This window comes from Mastigoproctus giganteus, chromosome 2, assembly GCF_048544385.1.
Source record: "Mastigoproctus giganteus isolate SK-2022 chromosome 2, ASM4854438v1, whole genome shotgun sequence".
Taxonomy (NCBI): Eukaryota; Metazoa; Arthropoda; class Arachnida; order Uropygi; family Thelyphonidae; genus Mastigoproctus; species Mastigoproctus giganteus.
This window is the reverse complement of record NC_143576.1, coordinates 151,763,700-151,784,814: the sequence shown is the minus strand read 5'-3', so window position 1 is coordinate 151,784,814 and position 21,115 is coordinate 151,763,700. Positions and strand designations below refer to the sequence as shown.

The 21,115-nt window shown below is 38.1% G+C and overlaps 2 protein-coding genes across 2 annotated transcripts in view; both read left to right on the top strand.

The window, feature by feature from the left end:
• Positions 1-12,118, top strand: part of LOC150089665 (uncharacterized) — a 123,596-nt gene extending 111,478 nt beyond the window's left edge. Inside the window, exon 4 of the mRNA XM_090390068.1 lies at positions 12,034-12,118. Coding sequence (XP_090246194.1) covers positions 12,034-12,063 — 30 coding nt within the window. The 3' untranslated portion in view covers positions 12,064-12,118. The remainder of the gene's footprint in view (positions 1-12,033) is intronic.
• A 38-nt stretch (positions 12,119-12,156) lies between these two features.
• The window catches only part of LOC150089664 (uncharacterized), a 132,603-nt gene continuing 123,644 nt past the window's right edge, over positions 12,157-21,115 (top strand). Inside the window, exon 1 of the mRNA XM_090368721.1 lies at positions 12,157-12,350. Coding sequence (XP_090224847.1) covers positions 12,180-12,350 — 171 coding nt within the window. The 5' untranslated portion in view covers positions 12,157-12,179. The remainder of the gene's footprint in view (positions 12,351-21,115) is intronic.

The window sequence follows — 21,115 nt, the reverse complement described above, 5'->3', positions numbered from 1 at the left end:
AGAGAGAACAAAGTTTCTTCACGTGCAAATGATCTTGCAGAATTGAACGAATTGCTGGTGCATTTAGGCCCAAAGTATCCTCTATCTGTTGGTAGGTCACTTGCCTGTTTTCGTCAAGCATTTTCCTCACGGCAGTAATGTTTTCCTCCGTAACTGACATTCGTGGCCTTCCCGGCCTCTCAGAATCCTCCAGCGTGCAATTTCCCCTTTGGAATTCTCTATACCACCTGAATATCGTTGTACGATGTGGACAATCATCATCTAGTGCAAGAATCATTTCTTCTAAGCACTGGTCTATGGTTAAACCACGCACGAAATTATACCGCAAAACTGTCCTTATCTCATTTCGTGACCACGATGCCATCGCAAGCACTTTACACTCTCACTACTAATGAATAACTGAGCCCATCGACTTGGCGCGGCGGCTACTATGCACGTATGAACATGTCTCAACATGCAGCAACAAGCAGCTTCCTGTGATTCATTGTTGCGTCATATTGCAAAACTTTCCTAGTACCCTTTGTATATTAGGCGGGCCAGTAGGAAAGAATCCTGGATAAAATTTGCATCTACATTTACAAGTTCCACACCATTTAAAACTGTCTGGAATAAAATTAACAAAATGAGTGGCAGATACCCGATTACTCCAACTCCGATCCTAAACTGGAATGGGCAAGTCACTGCAGAGCCGTCAGAAATAGCCAATGCACTGGGCGAAACCTTCGCCAGAATATCAGCGACCACCTCATATACTCCCAGTTTTCAAATACAGTAATACCCCGACTTACGCTACCCCGACTTACGCGAACTCGGAGTTACGCGGTTCCTGATTTTTTCGTTTGGCAACGCTGCCGCCCACTATCTTCAAGGTCGTTTTTCATATGTTATCGATATACGGTGCGACGGCGGAGAATGAGAGCGAAAGATGAACAAAATTCAACTTTGTTGCTTTTATGTTTTTTATATCAGTGAAGGGGAAACACATTTCACCATAATAACGTAAAAACCAACACAATTCCAGCTATCGGTATAATCGCAAATGCAATTAGATCGAGTTTACTACCAGTTTATAACAGATTTCACTAGCAGAAACGCAACTGGATTTTTATTGTTTTATGGTAGTAACCCCTAGAAATGTGAGGTGTTAATAGTGTATCTCTGCCTTTATGGTGTTGTTTATTCAGTTGCTACATGCGCGCAGCTTTGTTTATGCGTATCAAGCGTGCCTCCTCGTTTTGTAATTGGGCTTTATTCCCTAAAAATGAGTAAAATACTTAATTAAAAGGTGTGAAAAGGAAGCGTCCTGGTGAAGACACTGCAGATTCAGAGAGAAAAAGAAAAGCAATTATCGATAAACAGAGGCGGACTGGGTCAAAAATTCTTACCCGGGAAAATTTATAGTGGCCTCATACTATGGTTTATGGCCAAGATCACACTGGCCCACGGGGTTTCCCCGGTAAGGCTTATGGCCAGTCCGCCTCTGTCGATAGAGGAAAAAAATATGAAATTGTGAAACGCTTTGAGCGAAATGAAAGACCATGTGATATTGCACGTGCTACAGGCCTAAATAAAGCAACGGCGAAAAGCACATGACAATTGCAAACTTGACAGGTTGATAATTGAAAAGGGCTCAATTGTAAAGGGCTTAAAAATTTTAGAAAACATAGACTCCAACGAAGAACGCGTTATAGCTACAAAGCAAGGAATAAAAAAATTATTAGCTTGCTACGAAGAAATTCTGCGTGAAAAAAAGAACGCGCTGTGTCGTCAGACGAATTTGTTAGATTTTATGAAGCCATCGACATCGAAATAACTTTTTAACGTAAGTCATTTGTTTTTTTAATACATATTTTGTATTAATATGTATAAAGAACTGCAATTTTATTAATATTTTTTTTCTAAACTAGTGTTTTTGTTAGTCCTTGGTCCCAATTAAGCAAAATTTATATGTATTTATATGCAAAGTTGTACCCCGACTTACGCGATTTTCGTCGGACCCACCTATCGCGTAACTTCGGGGTATTACTGTATACAAGGCAAGAATAGAAAGGCATAAACTGAATTTTTCCACAAGAAATAATGAAGAGTACAACCTACCCTTAACATTCTATGAATTGAAACACGCTCTATCCCAGACAAAGCAAAGTGCTGTAGGTCCAGACCAAATCCACTATATGATGTTAAAACAACTTGATGATCAATCCCAAATGGCATTACTAAAACTATATAACAGAATCTTCCTATAAAACCAATTTCCAGACAGTTGGCGTCATGCAATAATTCTTGCTTTCCCAAAATCGGGGAAAGACCTCTCTGACCCACGCAACTACCGTCCAATTGCCTAACCAGTTGCCTGGGAAAAGTTATGGAGAAAATTATCAATGCTCGTCTAACATGGTTTTTGAACAGAAATAACCTTCTCAATCCAGCACAGCATGGTTTCAGAAAAAATCGTTCAACACTAGATTTACTGATCAAATTAGAAAACAGTGTGCGGAATGCCTTTATCCAAAAAGAGCACCATGTAATGATATGTTTTGACATAGAAAAAGCTTACGATACTGCGTGGCGTTATGAAATTATTCAAAACCTATACCACCTTGGATTACGTGGACATCTTCCTAAATATATTCAAAATTTCTTACTCCACAGGTCATTTCAAGTTAGACTGCAGAATACTCTTTCAAAAGTCTTCACCCAAGAAGAGGGTGTGCCTCAGGGGTCTGTGCTTAGCACAACCCTCTTTGCTATCAAAATAAACTCCATAACTGAGCATATACCAAAACCTGTTGATACCGCTTTATACGTTGATGATTTCAGTATGTCCTATCACTCTCAGAATATGCGAAGTATAGAACGGCAGTTACAGGGAGCAATAAATAAAATAAGTCAATGGGCACAAACAAATGGCTTCCGGTTTTCCACACAGAAAACTGCATGTATACACTTCTGTAGGAAACGAAACCTACACCCTGATCCTGAACTTAAACTAGATGGATATATGATCCCAGTTGTACCAAACATAAGATTCTTAGGACTTCTCTTAGATAAGAAACTGACATTCCTTGAACATATTAAGCAACTAAGACATTCTTGCATCAAGAAGTTAAATCTACTCAAAGTTCTCTCCGCAACGACTTGGGGTGCAGATCGACATACACTACTTAAACTTTATCGAGCAATAGTGCGTTCCAAGCTGGACTATGGAGCACCTGTTTACGACTCCGCAAGACCAAGTGCACTGAGATGGTTAGATCCCATACACCACAGTGCACTCCGTATAGCACTTGGAGCTTTTCGCACTTCACCTGTACAAAGCCTATATGCAAAAGCCCATGAACCTTCACTACAACTTAGACGACAGAACTTATTATTACACTATTCTGTAAAGATAAAATCCATCACCGATCATCCAAATAGAGAGGTTCTGTTTTCATCGTACCTTGAAAACGTATACCAAGCCCATCCACGAATAAACCGCCCTTCCAATATCCGTCTAAAAGATTTACTGTTATGCCGAGAGCTTAATTATGAAAGCATAGCTACCACGACTACACACATCATTCCACCGTGGATTATAATTCAACCTGCGTGTGACCTGCATTTCCAATCTTGGGGGAAAACAAATCTCCCGAGAACAAACTACCAGCAACTACATGCAGCATACAAAGAAAAATATGAACATTACACTTTCATATACACAGATGGCTCAAAAACAGAAACTTGTGTAGGAGCTGCGATTCACTCTGAAGACTGTACTCTCATCCAACAACTTCCAAAAGAATGCAGCATCTTTACAGCAGAATTGCAAGCCATTTTGATGGCCGTAAACAAAATTAAACATGAACAGATAGCAGACAGCATAATTTTCACTGACTCGCTTAGCTCTGTCATTGCTTTGCAGAATGCCAATACTAAAGCACACCCAGTTTTACAAGTACAATATTCAGTGTCAAAGCTATTGCAAAATAATCACAAGATCAGTTTCTGTTGGATTCCAGGCCACACAGGAATAACTGGGAATGAAAGAGCAGATAAAGCGGCAAGAGAAACTGCTACCTCTTAATATGCCTTCCGCTCAATACCATATACTGATTACAAGTCGTTAATCCACCAAAGTAGTTTAAAACAATGGCAACAACATTGGAAAGATCAAAGTAACAACAAACTTCATGTAATTAAACAAACACTCCGACCATGGACTTCCAGTTACCGATCCAACAGACACGAAGAACTGATCCTTGCTTGATTGCGAATTGGGCATACCCATATGACCCATTCTTACCTACTCAGAGGTGAAGACCCTCCTCAATGCCAAAACTGTCACGTTCCACTCACTGTACATCACTTCATGGTGAACTGTCCAAGATTTACTTCAGAACGTATAAAAGCCTTTCAAATAACCAGGAACGCACAAAACAACCTAACGCTCAAAACAATTTTAGATAACCGGCCAAATATTAGCGACATTTTCTTTTTCCTTAAGTTAATCGGATACTACCAGAACATATAAAAATAAATAGTGTAACATTTACGAAAAAGCTACGTAATTATAAAATAAAATCTTGGCTTCCATCTGAACAACATAATAAAAAATGTCGAAATATGAAACTCTAACCTAGATTAGGCGCATTATAGCCTAAGCTGCTCTTGTGCCAATAGCTCTCAAACAACAACAACAACAGCATTAGCATTAGTAGAGGCATTTGATGCAAGAAAGCAAGCTTATGCAGCATCAGCCAAAAAAAAAAAATAATAATTAAATAAATAAATAAAAAATAACCACTTCCACTTCACCCCTCTGTTCGTTCGAAATACATGTCCAGCTGAGCCTTAAACTTATTTAGGCTATCAACTTCCACGACAAGGGATGGAAGTCTATTCCAGCAACCAACCACCTGCTGGCTAAAGGCAAATTTCCTCACATCTATCCTACATCTGTCTTTTCTCAATTTGAATTTATGCCCTCTTGGGTGATTATTCTCAGCAAGAGGAAGAATCCCATCAACATTCAGCATGCTCAAACCATTCAAGGCTTTATACACCTCTATCACATCACCTCGCTGGTGCCTAGTCCGCAGACACTGTAATTTGCAAAATGTAAGCCTTTCTTCGTAAGAGCACCCCTTTGTTCCATTCACTAATCTTGTTGCCCTTCTCTGTACTCGTTCCAGCATCTCTACATCCTTCTTGAAATGAGGCCTCCAGACCTGTATACAGTACTCTAGGTGCGGTCTGACCATTGCTTTATACAAGGGAATAATCACCTCCTTATCCCTGCTAGAAAAATTCCTATATATCATTGACAATACACCACAAGCTACTCTTGCAGCCCATCTGCACGCTCAGAAAACTTCATATCTGCCTGCACAACCACCCCCAGGTCTCTTTCATTCTCTACCACTGTCAGTGTAGTACCACAGAGTTGATACGTTGCTCTGGGGTTGCTGTTTCCCTTATGTAGTACTTAACATTTGTCAATTTTAAACTTCATTTGCCACCTCTCAGCCCATCTGCTCAACCTTTCCAGATCCTGTTGCAGTAGCATAGTGTGAGTGTCCTTGACAACCCTGCCAACCTTCATATCGTCTGCAAACTTGGACATTAAGCGTGATATACCATCATCAATATCATTTATAAATACAGAAAACAATAATGGACCCAATACTGAACCCTGAGGGCCTCCACTAATAACATTAGTCCACGATGAGCAGTGTCCATTGATTACCACTCTGTCTTCTCCCCCTCAACCACCCCTTTATCCATAGCAGCAATTTGCCTCCAATGCCACACTGCCCCAATTTGTTCAGCAGTCTTCCATGTGCAACAGTATCAAAAGCCTTTCTAAGATCCAAGTATATAATATCAAAGTTATTCCCTTCATCCAGTTCTTTTATGACTGCATCATACTATCCAATCAAATTGGTCAGGCAAGACTTCCCCTTAACAAAACCATGCTGTGTCTGAGCTATAACTGAAGTCTTGTCTAGATGATCCTGCAGTGCTTCTTTAACCAGTGCCTTCATTAATTTTCCAGGAACAGAAGTTAAACTAACAGGTCTGTAATTACTGTGTCGCCCTTTGATCCTCCTTTGTGAATTGGGGTCACATTTGCACATCTCCAGTCCATGGGTACTTCCCCTGAGTCCAAGGAAGCTCTCATAATTATGGCTAAGGGTTTGCTTACTTCCTTTGCTGCCTCCTTTAATATAACTGGATAGATCCCATCCACCCCAGGTGCCTTTCTTGTATTTATCTTCAACAATTTCTCCTCCACTTTACTCTCAGTTATTACAAGATTCTCTAGCTTACTGCCAGAGTTGGATACACCTCTGGCATTCCCCTCGCTGAATAACTCCTCATGTGTGAATGTCGTTGCAAAATATTCATTTGGTTTGTTAGCTACCTGAGCAGGATCATCAACAGTTGACCCATCAATATCAAGTGGACCAATCTGATTCATCCCCATCCTTCTAGAGTTTACATAAGTAAAGAACTCTTTGCTGTTTTTCTTTGCATCCGTTGCCAAAGATTTCTCGTAATCTGCCTTCGCCTGCCTAACCTCCTTTGTAACTTGGTTACAGATCAACTTGTATCTATCATAGGCTTTTGTGTCACGTGTTAATTTGTATGTATCCCATGCATTTTTCTTCTCTGCCATATGTCTAATTAGTTCATCCGACATCCACTTAGGCCTAAGTGGATGTCAGATGAACAATATTTCTTAGTTGGTATGTAAAGCCTAGTAGCTTCCAAGATAAGTTCTTTGAATGCTTCCCATTTTGAATTTGCTGTTGGTAACATCATCAGTTGGTCCCACTGTATAGAATTTAAATACTGTCTCAGTCCATCGTAGTCACCTTTACGAAAGCAATAACCCTTCCCTTTACCCCTAATGGTAGTTACCTCTTTGAGTAAATACCACTTCAGCACACTGTGATCACTGCCACCTAGTGGTTCATTTACCTGCAGATTCTTAATGCATGAAGAAACACTACTGATAATCAAATCAAGAGTATTACTCCCTCTGTTTGCCTCCCGAACATGCTGATGTAGAAAACAATGTAGAAACCTTGCTTAGGATTAAGAAACTGTTAATATTGTGAACCTCAACGTGGGCAACTGTACTTGGTGAGGGGGTCCTCTCTGATGCTGCTGGTTTTGGAGATTGGCATCACTGGGATCCAAAGCCCACAGCTTAAGTTCAGGCTGATGTCATAGGAATCCAGCATGTTTTTGCTGCAACCTGTGGAAACACAGAAAGGGGGATCCTGGAGGTTGCGGGACCGAGCTTCAACACACCTTTGGTGTCTCTGCTTCATCAAAACAAGTGGTCCTGGGACAGCTTTCCCAGGATCAGTTGGCTAGTTGGTTCACCTGCAAGGGTGAATCATGTCAGTGTCATGCCCCATACCTTCATAGTCCAAGAGACAGGATTCAGGCAGGCTGCCATGTGGTTGTGGTGTCTGTTATGGTTATGGTAGCTCCCAGTGTCACTCCCGGGTGCACTATTGTTTTCTGGGTAGTGGGCATCTCATTTGGGCTCCATGGTAGGTGGGGAGCCTGGACACTCAATAGACACAAAATGAATTCTGATAATCAAACTTTTTCTTCTAGCACCCCAACACTGTTCCTACTGGTGAACTTAGTCAGTGACCCAGATAAAGTCACCTTGGCGTAGAAACAGCAAACGAAAGAAATGTCAGGTACTGTGTTTCTTGATAATTCACTGCACTAGTGAGAAGCTAGGAAAAATGTAACCCATCTTTATTTAGAAGGGTTTGGATGGCTGGCTCTCCTAAATCGGTCAGATGGCTTCACTCAGGTAACATCCTCATAGAGACCAGAAGTGGCAAGCATTCAGAACACCTCCTCTGAGCAACATGTACTGGGGGAATTCAGATCATAGTTACACCCATGAGACACTGAATTCATCCTGAGATATAATCTCAGAATCGGATCTCCTAGATGTATTTGAAGAGGAAATCTGTTCTAAATTAAAATATCAAGGAGTGAAGGTTGCTACATGAAACAAATATTGATGCATAGGGATGGGAATCTTGTTCTCACTAGAAACATTATCCTTACGTTTAATTCGCTGTCTTCTGATTAGATCAAAACTGGCTATCATAACTGTCCAATGTGTCCATATTCCAAATCCTTTAAGGTGCTTTAAATGCAAGTAATATGTACGCAAATGGCCTGTCATGGACCTCTTTGCATGTGCTTGATGTACTGCAAATGACTACGAAATAGCATATTCACCTAAAAGACCCGCTGTATTAACTGCCAAGCAGAGCACCCTGCATATTCATGAGCATACCAGAAATGGAAGGAAAAAAAAAAAAAAAAAATACAGATATCAGGAAGCAAGAAAAGCAATGAAACAAGTAAACACCAAAAAATCCTTCCTATGCTCAGAAGGTAGCAGGGAGATGTTCTGTCAGAACTCAAACCAAAATGACTGTACCACCTAAAGAGTTATTTGGTCCTATTGTATGCTAATAACTGAGCCCACAAAAACCTGCACAGAAAGACCACTCAGCTGCCATTTATATATCTACCTCCTAATGCTCTTCCAGTTACAAAACAAAGCAGCAGTGAAAATTCAAAAAAACTTCATTGTGTGAAAACATATCATGTGAAATACAAGAAAGAATGGACTTTGAGGTGAAGAAGGTATTAGATGATTCTGTTTGAAACTCTTTGCAGAGGAAGAAATGGACACAGTACAGTGTCCATACTTCCCCCAAAAAAATCCAAGGCTGAGTGAAATAAGACCACAACAGTTTGGAAGCTGATAGACGGATCCACCGATCTCAAATGATGGACAAGTTCCTACAGTATATCATGGATTCTGGCGAAATACAGTTAACATCAAGACACTCCTGCGAAAGTATGAACCAACATGCTTTTCCTTACAGGAGACTTATCTAAAGGCAAATGCTGACCCTGCCATATGTAACATTACTATTATTTGTAAGAATAGAATTGTAGATGGCCCTGACAGGAGCAGTTGCTATGCTCATGGGCAACCAGACCCTATTTTGGCATTTGGTACTTACAAGCATAGAGGCTGTAGCAATTTGCTTACAATGCAGTTTTTATTAATAGTGTGCTCTATTTATTTGTCACCTGAGAATGACATTCTCCAGAAAGATCTTGTAATGCAGTTGCCTCACCCTTTCATACTTCTTGGATATTTTAATGTCAGCACTGGCAGGGTTAGAGAGCATATGCTCCCTGACAATGATATCTCTCGGGTTCGATTCCCCCCTCGGGCTTGGATCAAAGTACTGCAAAAACCTTGGGAGGTGCAATATGGCCACAGAAGCCGATGCGCCAACAACTACCAAATCAAAAAAAAAAAAAAAAAAAAAATGATATCTCCCTTCTAAATGTGGGAACAAACGCTTTCTTCCACATGCCTACTCATACGTTTTCTGCCATTGATCTTTCTATCTGCTCACAGTCTCTTCTTCCTTCACTTACTTGAGAGGTGGAGGAGAACTTGTATGGAAGTGATCACTTCCTGTGATAACCTTTTCACACTATGTAAGCAGGTGATCAGATTGACTGGAATGCCTTTCAACATCTGGCAAATATTGACATCACTATGGTCAGTGAGGAGCCTATTAATAATGCGTTTGCATACATCACAGAAACTATTATACATGCAGCTGCAATTGAAATTCCAAAAACATCCACCCAGTTTGCTGTAAATCAGAATGCACAGCATCAAGAAAGGCACAAAACAAAGCCTGGGGGGATATTCCACCACATTCTCTCACCTTAGACCACTTAATTATAATTAAAACATCTGTTTGTGATGCTTTCCTAAAAAAAAAAGAGTGCCTGGTCTTCTTTGATATGGAAAAAGCATGTGACACAAGTTGAAGATTTGGTATTTTAAAAGATCTTTATAACCTCTGTCTAAGAGGTCATCTTTGCATTTTCATTAAAAACTTTTTATCCAGTCATTTTTTCCAAGTTTGAGTAGAATCCACCATCTCTCAGTCCTTTTGTCAAGAGGAGGGAGTACCGCAAGGATCTGTTTTAAGTGTTATGCTTTTTGCCATTAAACTCCATTATCAAACAGCATCCTTCAACCATAAACAGTGCACTCTATGTTGATGATGTCAGCATATTTTCCCAGCCATGCAATATGTGGGTTATTGTGAGACAACTGCAATGAGCCACTGATCATCTTAACTCCTGGGCAATCGCCAATGATTTCATGTTCTCACTAGAGATGACCATTTGTGTCCGTTTTTGTTACAAGTATAATCTTCACCCTGAACCTGAATTAAGACTTGGACAAAGCACTATTCTTGTAGTAACAGAGATGAAATTCTTGGGACTCTATTCGACAAAAATTTGGCATTTTCCCAATATGTTCGTCAGCTGCATACACAGTGCATGAGAGGGCCAAACATTCTCTATGCTCTTTCTTCTACTCTTTGTGGTGAGACTTGTGCAATCAGAACTAGATTATAGGTCTCGGGTTATATGTTTTTGCCAGAAATCACATTCTTCAGTGGCTTGACCCTCATTCACTATCAGACTGTTCAGTTACTGGTGCATTCAGAACATCTTCCAAAGTTTATATGTGGATGCAAATGAACCATCCTTGTCTCTACAGTATGCTTTTAAACCGAACTCCCTGCCAGACCACACCATGTAGACATCCGTTTTTGAGCTACGATGGGAAAAGCTTTATAACACTTGTCAGATTGACAACCATCTATATGGTATTCATGTCCAGCAGCTACTCAGAGTGCTTAACATCACAGCAGACAAGGTTGTGCGATCACCAAAGCAACCCCCTTCCGCCATAGCACGCTCAAATACCGGCATGTGACTTCTTAAGAACTGGATAAAGTCCGATCCTATATAGTTAGCCTTGGATCACATAAGAACTTGCGAATACCAACAGTTTATTATATACCGGTTCTTCGAATGCACTACAGGCCTTATTGGCAATGAGATACACTACTTATCCAACCCTGTCCCAGGTTCATCAGATGATATGCACTCTCTATTAAGGTGGATTTGATATCTGCTACTGCTGGATCCTCACCACATTGGCATTATTGGAAATGATTTGGCTGATACTGCAACCAAATCAGCAGTCCCGACAATCTTGGGCCATTAGTCCCCTATACAGACTACAGGTGAATAATCCTTAATAAGGTATATTCATAGTGGCAAGATTTGTGGCATGGGCAGGGTTTGTAAAGAGGAAATAATTCTTGCTTGGCTCACATAGGGCATATTCATCTGACACATTCCTTTCTGGTGGACCCTCATGTGCAAGTGATATGACACCATTTTATCCATTGTTAAGCATACTTTAAACAAATATATCAGTTTTAGAAATTCTCATTTTACCACTTTTAACCATCTGGCTGAGCCTTAACTCAGGTTTTATCTGACAATAACCATTGTGTGAGCAGTTTTTAATTTTTTACAAACTGTTTATCTCTGTACATTTATATAAAATGAGACAGTTTATTTTTACTTTAATACTGCCTTTTATTTCATTCTACATGCAAATTTTGATGAGGTAACCTATTTAAAACATTCCCAATATCTTTGTTTCTTTTTGAAATTATGACTTTTTCCCAGTGCTGCCTCAGTTATAACCTCAGTCATTTTCGCACCATAAAACCCCAATCCAATTCAGTCTAATGTTAATATTGTGGGTCTCACTCTCATGGATTATCCACTTAATTATCAAGTAATGATTTCTCACTTACAATTCACTATCTTCTCATTCGTCTACTCTATTTAACCCATTTGTTTGCCTCATAGCCTTTACACTCACTGACAACATCTTATGATATACGAGTGCATTATATACATCTGCAGTGGTGGAACATATTGCAGCATGAAGTAGTCAATAGAAATAAATTGGCTATTTATAATTGTAATGATTATTGATTGGCTATTTTTATTAGCAACACCTATTTTATTCCATTTTCCTAATTATATATTTCTGTGTATTAAACAGAATTTTGTAATTCTTTATAGGTGCCAAACAAGAAGAGCACTGTCCACTAATAGATGATTTCATCAATTATGAATATCCACTTGACTATAATAATGTAAATACTGATCCTTGGAAATACAGGCTGACATCATCAGAATTGGCTGACAGAATAAATAAGATTTTTGATATGTTAACATTATTCATTGATGTTGGAACATATTCTGATGATGAATTGTGTAAATTTATATTATTACTGTTGTGGACAATCCTTGATGATTCTTTAATTCAGTGCATCACTGTAGCAAACTGTGTTTCTGTTGCATTACAGAGGATAACATCAACACATTGGCTCCTGAAGGTAAAGTCTGTTTCCTCTGAAATTATAATAATCATAGATACAAAAAAAAAAAAAGATATCAATTTAATTCTAGTTTATATTACCTTATATTTTTTATTTTTGTAAAGCAGCTGTTATTTATTACTGAAGAATGGCGCCTCCGTAGCCAGGTGGGCAGGAGCAGCAGTGCGTAGCACACGCTTCTTGATTAGACCGGGGTTCGAGCCCGTCACCACCAAATACGGAGGATGCGGAAAGGTCAGGGAATGACCACCGCATATCCCCGGAGCAATATGGCCTTAGTTGCTAACGCTCCTAAAAAAAAAAAACAAACAAATTACTGAAGAATGAATTTTTTTGTATTGTGAAATTTATCACCAGATTGCAGTCATCTTTTGTTGATAATTTAAAATTATTTTATCAGTTTGTACTTATTAAAACACACATGCACACAACAAACTCAATAGAAATGTGTTCTAACAATCAGTATTACTGATTGTTAGAACACATTTTTAAACTGAAACAAAATTTTTACTCATCTATTGCAACAACCATTTTACAATTTAATTTTAGACATCCTATGTATGTTGTTTGAGAAAGAGCAAGGATGCCACTAGCATTTATTTACTGAATTTAAAGCTTTAAACACATCAATTAGGTCTCCTTGCAGGTGCCTAGTTTTCAGATATTACAATTTACAGAACTCTGGTCTTTCTTTGTAAAAGTATCCTTTTGTACTCTTGACTAATCATGTTGATCTTCTCTTCACCAGATTTGTTCTAACAGATCTACATCCTTCTTGAAATGAAGCAACAGTGTGACCTAATTATTTCCTTATGCAACAGGATAACCACTTGTTTGTCTCTGCTGTCAAAGGTCCTGTATATTATTGACAGAATCCCATTATCTGTCCTGGCACTGCTCAGAGAACTGGTGTCAGTCTTCTTTCATTCTTCACTACTTTGAGTGGGTATCCCCCCCCCACACACCAATCAGTATGTTATTCTTGGATTACTTCAACCAATATGTAGTACCTTCCATGCATTTATAAACCTCAATTTCCATCTTTCAGCCCATTAGACTATCTTCCTAAATTATCCAGACCTTGTTGGAATATCATGCCCTGATTATTCTTATTAACCACCCAACCAACAATTTTGTATAATTGTCAAACTTGGAAATTAAATTTGATATGCTTTCATCAGTATCATCAATAAATCATCATCAATAAATATTGAAAACAGTGTGTCTACAGTAATAACATTAGTCCATGAAGAACAGTAGCCATTAATAACCACCCTCTGTCTTCTGCCAATTGACAATCCTTTTATCCATAACAGTAACATGCACCTAATGCTACAGTACTCCCATTTGTACAGTAGCTTTTCATATTTAACAGAATTAAAATCTTTATTGAAAGGTAGGCGTGTGAGGTCGAAATTACTTTTTGCATCCATTTCCTTTGTGACTCAGTTAATAGTAACTAATCAGATTAATCAGACAAGATTGCTCCTTAACAAATCCATGTTGTGACTTGACTGCAGTATAACTGCATACATGATGCAGTTATACTGCAGTATACATGATGTAACCAGTGATTACTTTATTTTCCCTAGAATGGAAGTCTAGCTTACAGGTCCAATTATTCACTTCAACCTTTGATCTCTTCCCCCCTTCCGAAGAGAAGAGACATTTGCGCATCTCCAGTCTCTTTGGATCACTCTTAAATTCAATTATGTTCTCATAATTATGGCTACAGGTTTGCTTACCTCTTTTAGTGCTGCTTTTAATGTAATTCAGTATTTTCCAACAACCCTGAATGCCTTATTAATATATAGCCTCACCAATTTCTCCTCTACTCTCCTCTCAGTTATTATGAAATTTAGTTCCCAGTTAATACTTGGTTTGCTTCGGGTACTCATCCATAAATACCCCCATCCCTAAACTGATAAATCCCCAATCCTTTATGTGTGAATTTAGATGAAAAATATTTATTCAGAGTTACAGCAACCTGAACAGCATCATCAGTAGTTTTGCCATTCATATCTGATGGACCAGTGTGGTTTATTCCTTTCTTTCTAGTGTTGACTTAAGCAAAGAATTCTTTGATACTTTTCATTGGATCCTTAGCCAAAGGCTTCTAATTATCTGCTTTAACTTGTTTAGCACACTAATGCATTAGGGCTTAAAGCCTCAAGCTGCAAAAAAATTTAAGACTATATGTATTTTAGTGCAATTGCATCATTTATACACAGCTAAATATAAATTTGTAATAGTGGCATCATTTAAGTTACATCTCATATTGTGAATACCTTCACGACGGGTTGCCATGACATTGCACTACTTCGAATACGTAACATCAGTCTTCTCCTTCGGGTGAAGCATTACTTATTCGAAGTAGTGCCATTGCACTACTTCGAATAAGTGGCAATTCGAATAAATCGCAACTCGTCGTGAAGGTATTCAAAACATGAGATGTAACTTAAACGATGCTGCTATTGCAAATTTTCTAATTTATATTTAGCTGTGTATAAATGATGCAATTGCACTAAAATATACAGTCTTGTTTAGCACAATTAATAGCTTGATTGCAGACTACTTTGTACTTACTATAGGTGTGTTCCCTGATAATTTGTAATCATCCAAGGATTTTTCTTCTCTAAAACTAGTCTCATTACTTTCTCTGTCATCCATTTAGCTTTAAAAATGTGTTTTGTCATCTATGTAATGTTGTTCTATGTTCTAAACATTGAATATTGTTTAGTTATTCTTTTCAAAATACCCTTTTTTAGTGAATAAGGGGTGCAGTTAACATTAGCAGAGGCATGTAATGCAGGAAAGCAAGCTTATATAGCATCAGCCAAAAAAAAAAAAATTAAATAAAAAACCCTTCCCGTTTCACCTATCTATTCACTTCAAAAGTTTGTCTAGTTCTGCTTCTACAGCAACAGATTGAAGTTTGTTCCAGCAATCAACCGCCCGCTGGCTAAAGGCAAATTTCCACACATCTATTCTACAACTGTCCTCCGTCAATTTGAATTTATGCCCCCCCAGGTGCAGAATCTTAGTAAAAGCAAGAATCTCATCAGCATTCAGCTTGCTCGAACCATTCAAGGCTGCCTTATACCCATCAATCAGATCACCTTGCAGGTGCCTAGTCTCCGGATGCTTGAATTTGCAGAACTTAAACCTTTCTTGGTAACAACAACTTTGTTCTGCTCACTAATCTCGTCGCCCTTCTCTATATAGGCGCCTCCGTAGCCAGGTGGGAAGGAGCAGCAGTGCATAGCACACGCTTCTTGATTAGACCGGGGTTCGAGCCCGTCACCACCAAATACGGAGGATGCGGAAAGGTCAGGGAATGACCACCGCATATCCCGGAGCAATATGGCCTTAGTTGCAAATGCTCCTAAAAACCAAAATAACATAACAAACCCTTCTCTATACTTGTTCCAGTAGCTCTATGTATTTCCTAAAATGAAGCCTCCAGACCTATATGCAGCAATCAAGGTGTGGCCTGACCATTGCCTTATACAATGGAATAATCACCTTCTTATCCCTGTTAGCAAAATTGCTATATATCATTGACAAAACCCCATGAGCTACTCCTGCACCTGTCTGTACTGCTCAGTACAGACAGGCTGCATATCTGAAACTTCATATTTGACTACATGACCCCCCCCCCCCCGGTCTTTTTCATTCTACACTACCTCGAGTATAGTACTGCAGAGTTGGTATGTTACTCTGGGATAACTGTTACTCATAAGCAGTAGTTTGCATTTGTCAATGTTAAATTTCAGTTGCCACCTCTCAGCCCATCTGCTCAACTTTTCTAGATCTTGTTGCAGTAGCATACCATCTTTACTTTCATTAGCTACCCTTGCAACCTTTGTGTTGCCTGCAAACTTGGACACTAAGCCTTGATATACATTCATCAATATCATTGATAAATACAGAAAACAACAATGGGGGCCCAACTGTATTCTCTGTATTCTGCCACTGACCCATCCATTTATCCATATCAGCAACTTGCCCTTAATGCCATACTGCCCCAACTTGTACAGTAGTCTTCCATGTGCAACAATATCAAAAGCTTTACTAAAATCCAAGTTTATAATATCGAAATTATTTTTTCGCCTCCAGTTCCTTTATGACCACATCATAGTATCCAATCAAATTGGCGAGAAAAGACTTTCCCTTAACAAACTAATGCTGTGTCTGAACTATAACTGTAGTCTTGTCTAGATGATCCTGCAGCTTCTTTAACCAGTCACCCCCATTATTTTCCCCTGAACAGAAGTTAAACTAACAGGTCTGTAATTACTCGTGTTACCCTTTGATTCCCCCTTTGCGAATTGGGGATACATTTGCGCATCTCCATTCCTTCTACTGTTTTAATAAGTATAGAAGTCTTTGCTGCTGTTCTTTGCATCCTTTGCCAGATACTTCTCATTATCTGCCTTAGCTTGCCTCACCTCCTATGTGACTTGATTCGTTTAGGCCTAAACTGTGAACAGTATTTTTTTAGTTGGTATGAATAGCCTAGTAGTAGTTTTCAAGATTAATTCCTTGAATGCTTCCCAGTTAGAATTTGCTGTTGGTAACATCATCAGTTGATCCCACCTATAGAATTTAAAACTGTCTGACACCACTATAGTCACCATTACGAAAGCAAAACCTTCCCTTTACCCCTGATGGTAGTTACATCTTTGAGTAAATCCCACATCAGTACACCGTGATCACTGCCACCTCGTGGTTCCTTTTTTTTGCTGATTCTTAATGCATGAATAGTCACTGCTGATAATCAGATCAAAAGTATTACTCCCTCTGGTTGCCTCTCGAACATGCTGCTGTAGAAAACAGTCATCCAATAAATCCACAAAAGTCTTGCTAGTGTGTGAGTGAAAAACCCACAAGTTCCAGTCATATCTGGGAAGTTAAAATCCCCCATTTTAAGACAATCTGATTTACTGGTCCACTCTATTTCTCAGTACAGTTGTTCATTTTACTCGTCTGATCATTATGCTTATAACACACTCTTGCTCCCAGTTTTGCTTTCCCAGTGCTTATGTCACACAAAACTGACACAACACTGCACTGCCCACCAATGTCTACCGGATGCACTTCCTTAGATTTTGTGTGTTTCCTAACTAACATCATGATCCTTTCTTCCTTTCTATACTGTCTATCCTTTCTGTACACATTATGCTCCCCAAATTCAAATTCTGCATTCCTTATATCTGTGTGACACTATGTCTTTGATATTCCAACAAAATCTGCCTTTAAAATCCTGAGCAGCATCTCAAATTCATCAATTTTATTTACTGTACTCCTAGCATTGGTGTACATGTAGGTAGACTTGCACCTATTATTACTCTTAGTTACCCTAACACAGCTCACGTATTTACTTGTTCCATGATAACATTCCTTGGAAGGAGAAGCACCCAGTGTATCTCCTTAGCCTGCCGAAGGATAACTTCGCCGAAACTCAGCAGTCCCTGAAATCCCCAGCACCTTGTTTTCAAGGCTGCTGCTCATTCCAATAGAAGTAATACAAGAATCATTTTACCTCTGTCTAACGCTACTGTTAATATATTAGCGTGTGACTCCCCCTCCAAGCTAGCAATTTTCTGACCCTTCTAACTCTGCCTTGATAGCATCTGCAAATATTCTTGCAACATTTCTTTTTAAGTGTATCCCATTCCTGTAGAAACAATCTCTTTTTTTGTGAGATAAGTTTCACAGCCACGGTGTGAAACTTATCTCCAAAAAAAAAAAGTCAAAGCAAACTGCTATTTCCATTTTCATAATCAGGTGTTAGCTATATGGGTTGGGCATCATAACAGATTAAAAATTAAATTTTTAATCAATTTTTAACTATTTAATGATTTGAATATAAAATTGGAATAAAATGAACAGATTACCATTAATAAAGTAACTTATGCTATGGTCACTGCCCTCAGTAGTTATTGTAACATACAATGTTCCAAATTTAATGAAGAAATTTTAATAACAAGTATAAATCATATGCAAATATGAAAAGTAACCTTAAACTAAATCAAAATTAATAGAATTAACATAAATAAATAAATAAAATCAACTGTAATAATATCATTAAAGAAAACCAAACAATAGACTAAATTAAAACTTAATGAAGGAAACAATGGGTGACAAGAACATGTAAACTATAGAGAATAGATTGAGACAGATGAACATACAAATAAAAGGAGCAGTGACAAAAGAAAATGCCAGTGAACTGTGCTGCATCCATATAAGAACTTTATTATAAAAATACACATGCTTATATCAACAAGGCTGTTGTAAATATTTTAGTAAAAAAGGGAAATTAATTCTTCTTCTGCTTCTATTGGAAGGAGCAGCAGACTGGAAGGCGAGTTACTGGGGATTTAAAGGGGGCTGCAAGTCATCAAGGAACAAGTAAATACATGGGTTGTGTTAGGGTAACTAAGGGTAAGAATAAGTGCATGTATACTTGAATTAGATAGTATAAATCAGAGCTGTAATACTCAATACGTTCTACGTTGATATTAATATTTATAAAATAATAAGAGGAGTTTACCTCAATATAGTACGTAGAACACTTCTGTATGATACTCTCTAGAAATTAAAATGAAAAAATCGAAAACTTACATTGGAGTAAAAAATAAATAATTAAAAACCAATAATTAATAACACAATTTAACACAATTAAAAATCAATTTAATGCAATTAAAAATTAAAAAGAATTAACAAAAATATTCAAAACGATTTTCCTTCCTGAAGCTGAGAACACTTTTTGACCGTATGTCGTGATCACAAGAATGAAAATTACTGAATAGGGTTGAACCTGAAACTTAAATAGTGATTATTTGTCTTCGTGCATGCGCATAAAGGTCCACGCGTCGGAGATCAAATATGGCCGCCGAACCTTAACAGAATTCTTGTGTGATTTAATTTCTACGGTTTCTGCAATTAATAGTCGCATATAATTATGTTGAACATTAAGTATTTTGGCCTCGTTAAATAAAAAATTATGTTTTTTGTTAATGACATGAAAGGCTAATTCTGATGTTGCTGAACGAGAAGCACGAACTGAGGCTTCATGCTGATTTACACGAATATTCAGAGAAAATCGCATCAAACCTTGGTAAGATGAGTCACAATCACCGCAAGAAATGTTATATACCAGATCATTAATTTGTGTTGTGAGCGCGGAAAAAACCGAGTGATTGTTCAGTATAGTGTGTAATTTCTGTATTGGCCTGGCCACAATTTTAACTTCGGTATCTTTAAAGAATCTATTAAGCTGTTTGTGTCACTGTTCAACATATGGGGCAGAAATAAAGTATTTTTTGATATTATTATTGTTGGTTGGTGTAGTATTTTGCATCCTATCCTTAGCCTGTACCCTAATTCGGTTTATTGTGGCAAGGGGATAACCCCTATTTAAAAACCTGCTAGTTAATATTTGTATTTCTGAGCCCAAAGCAGATTCTGTCGTTGAATGTTTATAGGCATTTAGAAATTGATTAAAGATAATCGATCTTTTGTAGGTGAACGATTGATAGCAATTATAATGTAGAAGCATACTGGTGTTTGTAGGTTTTCGATAGATGCTAAATTGGATTTTATTCGAGTCCCAAGTAAGCGTGAAATTTAGAAAGTTTAATGACTTTATCCGTATCCTCTCTTTCCAATGTAAATTTGATTCTAGAATGAATATTATTAAACGAATGTAAAATGTTTTGGATAGTACTACTACTATCAGTAATAACTAGAACATCGTCTAAATACCTCCCATAGTATGTGATACGGGGTCGAAAAGATGTCAAATGTATATGCTCAATCATTGAGAGAGAGATCTCTGACATTAAGGCGCTCAGGCTCAAACCCATTTGCTATCCAAAAATTTGTTTGTACACCTTGTCTCGAAAGGTGATATAGTTGGCTCAGCTAACAGTTTAATCAAGTGAAAAATTTCCTTAATAGGTAGCTTCGTATAATTAATCGGTATCGATTTTTATTTAACATATCCCAAATAATATCTAATGTGTATTCAATGTATACATTCGATTATAATGAGGTAACATCTAGTGAGAATAAATTGTCATTGTCGCCAAGTCTACAGTCTTTAAGATTATTAAATAATGTATCGTAGTTAATCCCAAATTGTATTACCTGCATTGAAGACCTCCATTGATTTGCGACGGGAAGCACGAGCCTCAGAATTAAAAAACAGACACATTAATAAATTGCAAACATTATTGGATAGGTGAAGAAACGTTCATGCGAATTCTAATACATTGTCGCGGGCTTGCGACCAAGTACATACGAGTTGGGTGACATCCCCCCCCCCCCACAGACACACAACGTACTACCACAGAATACGTCAACTAGGTCACGAACACCCCCTCACCCAGTATTCAATGAACCGACATATCAACAGGTTACAAATCTTTCCTCGTGTACGCTATCGCAGGACCAGATTTCACTTTTATCCAAAGGACTAAATTATAGTTTACCACCTCGAAAACTACCTAAAAAACAATGCGTAATTGATATTGAATTTGGATTTTGTAATGTTCCACAAAAAGATTTATTTATTCAACAAGTTAACCAAGTAGTGAATACCATAAAAGAAACGCGACTTCCTAAATTGAATACACATGACAGTTCAGCTTTACGAGAACTTCGGGGAAATAAGGACATTATTATACAGAGAGCAGATAAAGGAAATACAGTGGTAATAGTAGATAAACCTGATTATATTAATAAGTTAGATTCAG